Source organism: Ixodes scapularis, unplaced genomic scaffold (assembly GCF_016920785.2).
Source record: "Ixodes scapularis isolate PalLabHiFi unplaced genomic scaffold, ASM1692078v2 PGA_scaffold4__175_contigs__length_147842914, whole genome shotgun sequence".
Taxonomy (NCBI): Eukaryota; Metazoa; Arthropoda; class Arachnida; order Ixodida; family Ixodidae; genus Ixodes; species Ixodes scapularis.
Window position 1 is genome coordinate 101,621,313 of NW_024609879.1, and position 9,898 is coordinate 101,631,210.

Sequence of the window (9,898 nt, forward strand, 5' to 3'; positions counted from 1 at the left end):
CTCCGCACTGCTTTGCGGAGGCCGTTTTTAATACACTTCTTTCTCGGTGTATTTTGGTGGTTATAACTGTTTTTGCGAGGACATGTTTCAAGCACAACTGTGCTTCAAAAGATCAGGACAATCACTAAAAAAGAGCAGCGATTCCCGATATGCACCACTTGATATAAAACAACATTTTTTCGGAAGCAGACTTCCTTTTTTTTCATACCAACGCGAAAAGATTACATAATGCAATTTAGAAGTGCAACACGTACTTACCGCCGAAAATGTAACAAACGAACCTCATCCATTTTGTGGTGGTCTGTTAGGCTGGTGTTACTGATCCATTCTGCACTCGCACCAGTCGAGACCGCAGAAAAAAGCTTCCCCCTTCGGGCGACTGTTAGCGTTCGGATCTTGCGCAAACAAAATAAAACCGAATAGAAACTGTACACGAAAAATCATCTCCACCCCGAGCTTTCAGGTATCTGGCATGGTTGCTTCTTTTTGATAGATGCCAATTATTACGGCGCGTCAGGCATGGCCTTTCTGTACATCACTTCTTTATGTGCAGGCTTTTCCCGCTGCTCATCTGTACTCTGTCGCACAGGCTGTCAACCAGAATGAAACAACTTTTAGAAAACTATCGCTGACCGAGAAAGTCTATTTAGCTCCTCTTACTTGATGGCTGATTAAACGCTATGCACAAGACTGAGCTCCACCATGCTCATTTTTTCATCACATTTGATGCTGTTCCCTGGTGCTGCACCGAGCCGATGGTCCCTCGATTTTTCTTGTTCTTTGCTATTGCACTAGATGTTCACTTGTTTGCAAGGTAAATGAGACGTCCGAGGAGTCGGAATGCTCGAGTAGTGGTGACGTTCTTTTTTTTTTTTTTCCCCGCGGCCGCAGTTCACAGTGACGAAGAAGCAGACGACGACGAAGCAGACGACAAAGCGATTCTAAAGCTATAAGACGACTGAAACTGCTTTTCTGCACTTGCTGAGGAAGGTAAGGCATCAGAAACAACACAATCTTATGAAGTAAAAACATGCAAGAGAATCAAAGTGATACCGGGGCGTGCCAAATGATAATCTATGATGATGTACGTACGCGCAGCCGTATGTAGCCGGGAAGGGGTGACTACAAGTAGCATGGCGGCGGCACCACTTCCGGAATGCGCGCGCCTGCGCAGTTCGCTTGATGACATCGGTCTATTGCTGACACCATTTGATATTTCTTAAAAGAAATATGACATATTTTCATAATTCTAGTTCGATAACGCCTAATATCCGTAATCAAGTTGCATCTGTGTCGCCCCATTTAGGGACAACGGTATGTTGTCACTCCAGGCGTTAGCGCACACTGCCAGCCCTGAAGGTCGTAGAAGTCAAGGGGTATGCAAACCATTTTTTTTATTATTATTATTTGTTTCGCGGGTTTTGCCGCGTAGGGAGCACACATAAAGGCGTGTCACTGCCCATTCTGCCGAATGAGAAGAAACTAAGATGATAAGCTCAGCCTGAATATTAATAAAAGCCTAGCGTATCACGTAGCAAATATTGCAGCGTAATTCTTATTTTCGGCTCTGGGGCTCTAAACTCGTCAAAGACAAAGTTGGGGCCGAAGATGCGTGGAGCGCACCGATTGGACTATCACGACGATGACTTCGCGCTTTTGTCGCCGAAGTCCAATGGGTGCGCTTTGCGAACGTTCGGCTTCAACTTTGTGTTTGACCAGTTTAAGGCCCCTGCAGTCATGCATCTTCATGTGTATACTCCCTCGTCAAACGGTAAAAAAAAAAAAAAAAGTTTTTTACGTGGGCATTCTTTAGCTGTTTCTCGGCGTGCTAGAAATGGCGGAAAGCAAATCATTTAACTTAAAATATGCGAATCAACCCCGTCTAATTGGAAGTGACGTTCTAAAGCTGTACCCCAGTCTAGATCGCATATGTCGTTTCTGAGTCAAATTGTAATTTAAACCTTTTGTCTTAACAGTTTTTTTTTTCTTCCGTAAACGCAAATAAGTTATTGCCACACACCAAGATCTGCTGGTAAACTACAGACACTTCTCAATTCCAAAGTGACAATTATTTAGAAATCGGTCGTGGCGACATTAGCAGAAAGTATCAACGTTGTTTCGAAATTCGGTGGAAGATTTCCACGAGGTGTATATATGAATCTACCCGAAATAAAAACAGAAGAAAAAAAACTTCATTTTCATAAACCCGGGGACCATTATGACTGCCTTATGATTTGTTACGCTTGCTTTCTAGGAGTTTTGGATGGTTTCCGATGCGTTATATCATTACATGCATGGTGCATTCATGTGTTCCCCGGTTTTTTTCAGAATGGTGCAGAAAAGCCTACATTTAGAACCCGTGACGTTGTGAGATCACGTGGGGAGCTAAACTTCGTCATTCGGGAGTTAGCTGCTCGCGCCGACGGCCATTTGCTGCCGCAGGCTCTTGTGAGCCCCATACCAGTTGCAGCTTCCTGCGCTTCCCGTTCACGTCCGCCTGCAGGTGGCGCCGAGGAAAGGCGTCCAGCTGCTGATCACACGGTCCGCAGTTCGATTCTAGCTGCACCGCTTCGTAAATCTCGCGAATTAGAATTAATTATGCCTCATTACACTTAACTTTGATTTATCATGGTTAAGCGTGCCCGCTATATGCTTTGTATGCTTAAGCATTGCCTGCTATGGGCTATATACGCCTTAGGTTGCCTTGGCCTGCCCGTTACGGCTTTCCGTGTCGCTCCTGCGTAGCTCTTTTCGCCTGAAATCCTAACTTTTTTTTATTTTTTTAACACATTCAGTGTTAAAATTTGCTATGGCTCTTTAATCCGCAAGATCTTGACGACAGGAGACTACTAGTTAAGAATCGCTTTCTTGTAACACAAGCGTTTCGACCAATCATCAAGAATGGACTCCGATTAAATGCATTTTGTCATTGCTCTAAAAATGCTATTCCTGTATGCGGGCAGTTCCAGCGAACCGTAGCACTCCCCGTAAATTCGGCGGAGGAAGACAATAAAAGAAAAACAGGTGATAAAAAAGATGTTTATTAAACGCTTGAATAGGTCCCAAAGGAACCATTTTGGGACGGTTGGTTACATCATATCTTTAAGACAGGCAATTCGCTCGAACTAATTGTGCGCAAGTAATCGTCCGGAGAAAAAAAAAAAGAAAGACAAAAATAAAACGGCAGAGATGCCACGAACAAATATTGACGACGGCACATAGCTTTCAAATACGAAGAAGCAGCTGGGCGTGCCGAAAGTTTTGTTTTCATTTTTTTTTTTTTTTTTTGCTTTTTGTGGGAGCAAACACTGTGACACGCGTACAGCTGGTGACGAAAGAAAGCGATTGAAAAATACGAGCAAACAGAAAGTGCAGGGGAGTATTCATACGTCCTATACATTTTTTTTCCACAAGGGCGCAGCCATCTTGAATGTCGCCACTTCTGGTATGCGGTAAAACATCGCTTCGATCCCTCCACGCCGCTGGAAGGTGTTTACAAAAAAACACGTGATTATCACACACCCTTGATTTGCCTCGCCTCAACTTTCTCCCATATGCCAGGTTTAGTTCGACGTGAGCGCATTGGTGAAGTTAAATAAAACTGAAAGAAACAATTAGGGACGGACAGAACAGCAGACCATTCGACTTTCTACGCACGTGACTGTGAACGACGGGAAACACGAAACGTTTATAAACGTATAGTATAACATGATAATACAACTCACTCTCATGAAGCTGCAGGTTGTGTAGATTTTTATTCCTATAGCCGCATAATCTACATTTTGAAACATCGAGAAATTAAAAAAAATAAATAAATAAAACGGGCAAGACGACACAAATTGTTATTTTCTTTCTTCGTGTCTCGGGGTATATGATGGTTCCTAACCATTTTGCCTGCGTACTTTCGCTTCTTTGTTAATGTTTTTTTTTTTTTTATTATTTTTATAGAGTGTGCAGGTTACAAAGAAAATATTGATCTAAGTGGGTCATTCTCCCGGTGTCGCCTGCATATCTTGTGTTTCCCTTTTTTTATTGCCAATATATATATATATAAATAAAGATTCGCAGACGTAATTTGGGTAGGTAAAGTTCCGTGCCGCTCTACTGACTGTAAGATAACAAAACCTTCCATTAGCTCCAGTCTAAAGCAAGCTGAGGAAAAGCAGAACAAATGTTTCGGCTCGTCTGTCTGTTCCGAAATCTTTCGACTCTGTCGGGCCTGATATTCATTCATTTGTTTATTTTCCTTGCTCATGAACGGCGAGAAGCCTAAGGAATGATGCACATAGTCAAAAGGAACACACACAAGAAATCTACGGCACTTGCAACAAATAATATCTATTACGGTGGAACAGGAAATAGGTAACAGTCAAATATCAGCCATTGAACGCCTAAACACATGAACACTTGAGCTGAAAATGTCGATGCTGGTTGTATTGAACGCGGTATAAAACTGTTGGATGCGGTTCATGTGACTGGAAAGGTTGGTTATTTAAACTGAGAAAGTGGGATTTACCCTCAAAAGCACTCGCGGTACATATATATTAATAGGTGATGAGAGGGTTGAACAATGAATGCGACCATGAACGCGTTTGTACAGAAACACTAGATCGCGCTCAAGTGTTGTCGAGCTTAGTGTAGTACAACTACATCGTCGTAAAAGCCTGTTATACTCATAATAAACGCTGCGGACATGTATCGATCATTAAAAAAATACGAAAAAAACGTTTCTGCACGTTTTTGATTTCTGCCTGGATTGCACTACCAATACCATTGCAAACACAAGAACTAAATTCAAGCTTGCTACGTACTTATGAAAAATACAAAATGAATATACAAGCCGACGACGGGAATTCACGCGTTACTCTGGAAATCACATCTAGCGTCCGTTAAGCAGCATTAGTGATGTTGAAAACATATGTATTGAATGACAATGACGAATCAATATATACTCCTAAATTTCTTGTGCATTCAACCCTACGTAGAGGTAGGTTATCAAGATAGTAACAAAAACTTATGATTTACAATTTCTTATAAAAGGATATAACTAGCGCTTTTTAGGATATAGTGTTAACAAATATCGGCAACACCAATGGTGCACAGCATTACCATCATCGACTAGCATTTCACAGTCATAAATGGATGACACCTGCCTAAACAATTTGATATCGTCAGCATATTGCAAAATATCTGAATAACGGACACAAGAGCCCATATCATTTATAAAAACATTGAATAAACTTGGCCCTAGTATGGGCCCCTGTGGTACACCAGGAAAAGACACATAAGGTCTAGAATGATGTCATAATATTCGAACAAAGTTTTTTCTTTCCATCAGATAGTTTGAAAGAAAAAAAAATTGCAAAGCTGGTTATTTACTCCATAAGTCCCCATTTTACGTACAAAAAAAAAAAAAGAATGATTCACCAAGTCAAACGACATATAAAGGTATACGGCATCCACTTGCCCACGGTGGTCGGCAATGGGCGAAACGAAGTCTAAAAATGACACTAGATTAGTCTCTACAGACCTACCAGAAAAGAAACCATGTTGTGAAATGCAAAGTTGACATTTAAGAAATTGTGACAAATGTTCAAACTAGACGATTTCTAAAACTTTCGTAAAAGCACCGAGCAAGGATACCGGTCTGCAATTCTTTACGTCATCGGTGTTGCCACCTTTGTGAACAGGCACAATGACAGATTTTTTCCAAAACTCGGGAAAAGTAAAACTTGATGGAGACAACATGGAAATATGCGTTAATAGTGGCGTAAAAATTGAAGAACAACCTTTAACAATAAAGCTTGGAATGCCATCAAAAGCCATTGATATCTTGGGTTTTAGTCTCTTTATCGCAATCTCGATTTTAGCGTTTTGAAAAGACGTAATCGACAGGTTTATCATTATACTTGTCCCTATCATCTGGCGTGCATGACGCGGCTTGGTTTGAAGAGTACACAGATTCGAAATGATCAGCGAATGCGTTTGACACACATGACGGATGTGTGCCGACTGTTGCTAACCCGAGTGTTCGGCAACCATGCTCCAGTTGCAGGGATGGCTCATAATGGCCGATTTACACGACGGACTGATCCGCGGACGGATTGAGCACGTGACGACACGTCCGCGGTTCGTCCGTCTCCCGAAACACATCCACGCGAAGGAGACGACGACAGCGAGGGCGGATCGAGCCTGTGCGCGACCCCGAAGTGCCTCGAAACCCCAACATCGTACAATGGCGTCGTTGTCTAAGAGGAATATCGACGTTTGGTACCGCGATACGATACGATGCAATATGATATATACATACATACATACATACATACATACATACATACATGCACACATACATACATACATACGTACATACGTACGTACGTACGTACATACACACACACATACATACATGCATGCATACACATACATACATACATTATCTATCTATCTATTTATCTAGTTATATGATAGATAGATAGATAGATAGATAGATAGATAGACAGACAGACAGACAGACAGACAGACAGACAGATAGATAAATAGATAGATATATAGATAGATAGATAGATAGATAGATAGATAGATAGATAGATAGATAGATAGATAGATAGATAGATAGATAGATAGATAGATAGACCGATAGATAGATAGATAGAGAGATAGACAGATAGTCCGATAGATAGATAGATAGATAGACAGATAGTCCGATAGATAGATAAATAGATAGATAGATGGATAGATAGACAGATAGATAGATAGATAGATAGATAGATAGATAGATAGATAGACAGATAGATAGATAGATAGATAGATAGATAGATGGATAGATAGACAGATAGATAGATAGATAGATAGATAGATAGATAGACAGATAGATAGATAGATAGATAGATAGATAGATAGATAGATAGATAGATAGATAGATAGATAGATAGATAGATAGATAGATAGATAGATAGATAGATAGACAGATAGATAGATAGACAGATAGATAGATAGATAGATAGATAGATAGATAGATAGATAGATAGATAGATAGATAGATAGATAGATAGATAGATAGATAGATAGATAGATAGATCGATCGATCGATCGATCGATCGATCGATCTATTTATCTATCTATAGATCTATCTAGAGGCGTTTAGAGTTACCTTCACGCACACCGCACTCGTGGACATTTCAGTACACCACAGCCACAACTGAGGTCTTCCTGTGTGAAAGGCTTTTGGGCGTGCAAAAACATCGAGGCGTGCTAGACGAGTTTTGCAGAAGCTTCTTGACTCAGACCCGGAGGAGTTCCGGAACCCGTTTCGCATCAGCTGGCCAAAGTTTTTCTAGCTTTTTTCACGCGTGGAACTAAGAATCGTGCGACAAAATGAAGCAGCAAGCACACAAACCACAACGATGCGCAATCTTTGATTTAATCGTCCAAATAAAAGAACCCAAAATCTTTGTACCGTTGCCGGACAAAACGGTTTTCAAGTCCATCACACGCCAAGAATCCGCAAGTGAAAAGGCGCTCGGCCATTTCACCCCGCGCGTCCGCGGACAAGGCGCGGATCGCAGGAATTGGTGACGTGCCGGTCACGTGGTACACGGTCTGCGGACGAAAATCGCGATTCGGTCCGTCGCGTGAATCGCCATAACGAGTAACCTCTTGCGCACCAACTGGTTGCTCCTGATTTCTGAGTGATACGGGGATTTGAAATGTCATCGTCCCTCTATGGTCGCCCACTAAAGTGCATCAACTTGGACTGATCACATGAGGTGTGACATGGCCTTGCACCGAAAAATCGAACAAAGGGACAAATAAAAAAAATAGCTAAAGGCAAAGTTACACGCGCATACCCAATTTATTATTACGTAAATACCCTCCACCTTGAGGACTTCTTATACAGTCATTATATCAAAAGCCTACCGTCGAGAATAACTGTGAAATAGTGGGATATATGCGGACATGATACGCACGAAAACGGGGTCACTCTTGTATTTCACTCAAAAATGAAGTATCACTGTACAAGGAAGAGGGTAATGTTTACTCATCGTGCAAACTCAAAACGCTTCTGCGCAAAACAAAACCTTTGTTTTTGGTACTTACAGTTCCTTCAAACCTGGCGTTTTTTGCCGCTAAAGACTGGGGCCCTCGATCGTCACAATCTTGACAATGTTTTGCTGGAGACTCTTTTAGATAAGGCTGTCTCTATTTAAATTTCAGGATGCAGCTGGGCCCGTTTCTATCAACAATCGCTTGGCCAGTGATGAAACAGAGAGCATGCACAATGGCGCCTTTTGGCCCACCGGATTGTTCGCATATTACATGATTATCCAATGACTTTTCAGCATGGGAAAAAAATACTCTCACCGACGAATAAAAAAAAATAACGATAAAATGCCTCTTCTACAAAACGAAAACAAAAATTACGCATTCTGTCGAAGAATAGTGAGCACAGGATAAGTGTTCCGCACAAACCACGTAAACTTACTTTTATGTGTTTATTTAGTGTCATCTTTTTTTAATTTTATTTCCTTTTCCTTCCTTGCCTCCCTTTCCCAATCCGTCCCCCCCCCCTACCTTTCATGGTGCTTCTCTTCACCTCTCCATCTGCTTCCCTTCCCTTCCTTCCCCAACCCCCTCACTCCCTCCCCTTTCCTCCTCTCACCCTCCTATAGTGCTTCCCCCACTAAAATTAACGGGGAAGCTGGATTAGTGTACAAGTCACATGACGTCGATTTCCCCGCTAAATTTAGCGGGGAGATTGTCTCACGCTCGTTCTGACGCTCGATTATGACATCCTTCATGAGGGTCTTTCATGACGATTTTCTCATAAAAACGACCCACAAAACATGTGCTATGTTAATAGGCGATATGAATCGATAAATAGAGAGATAAATAAAGTACAAAAAGGAGGAAAACATGAGATAGGATTGCATAGCCCGGGGGCCGGTAGGTCAAGTGGGTTACGGCGTTAAACCCGGCTGCGTTTATTTTCAGGTATGCAGACGACAGCCCTTGCCAACGTACCGCCCCAGAAACTCCAAAAGGTCGGGATGGAGGAGCTGGTGATTGTTGACGGAGAGGACGAAGTTTAGGTGCATGTAGTCCGCGTCGTCCACGTAGTGCTTCTTTTTAAGCCTGGACCCTAATTCCTGAACGAGTTCTTCCACGTCTTCTCTGGAGACCAGCCTGTCTCCGAGGCTCCAGAAGACTCCCACGTCCGTCTTGAGCGAGTCCACGCCATACAATGGTGGTTCGAGCTGCGTAACGGCGAGATACACACGTGTGACAAGAAAAGAAAAAAACAACTGCTGCTGCCTGGAATTGTGCTATCTTAATCACAGTTGCAACTGCAACTGTAGCGATGCGGATGCTTTGCCGTCGCGCGCCAGGCCACTCCAAGGGTCCGTACCCGATGCAACGCACTGTTCCCGTTGACTGTGATTAAGATAATGCGCAAAAGCAAAAGTATGAAAGCATACGAGCTGAGTCTACAAAGGGATCCCGAGCGCTGTTGGGGCGTAGAGCAAAATTTGCGTAAATAAGCCAATGAACAGGGTGCAAATAAACTTTTCACACAGGTGTTTTTAGGTGGTAAATTTATCATATTCAACATAACATGAGTATGTAAAAGAAAAAAAAAATTGCAAGTCCAAATAATCTCGGTATTTCTATAGTATGTCCAGGAAGGAAAACTGAAACAAACCTATTGGTTGTCTCCGCTGCTCACAAATACCTAGGACCACGCACGCTCGGATTTGCTGAATCTGCTTTCGTGTGCTCATCTCAGAGACACTTTGAAGCTTTTGTTCCACGTGGTGCCATGTTTGTGTAGCAGCGACAACCAGATGGTTTGCTTCTGTTTACATCACCAGTTCGAGATTTTTAATTTTATGATTATTTC

General features: G+C 42.1%; 1 protein-coding gene across 1 annotated transcript in view; it reads right to left on the minus strand.

The window, feature by feature from the left end:
• LOC8029929 (gastric triacylglycerol lipase) overlaps positions 1-8,506 on the minus strand; it is a 45,719-nt gene extending 37,213 nt beyond the window's left edge. The window contains exon 1 of the mRNA XM_042293657.1: positions 8,483-8,506. Within this exon, the coding sequence (XP_042149591.1) occupies positions 8,483-8,506 (24 nt within the window). The remainder of the gene's footprint in view (positions 1-8,482) is intronic.
• Between the last annotated feature and the right edge of the window lie 1,392 nt (positions 8,507-9,898).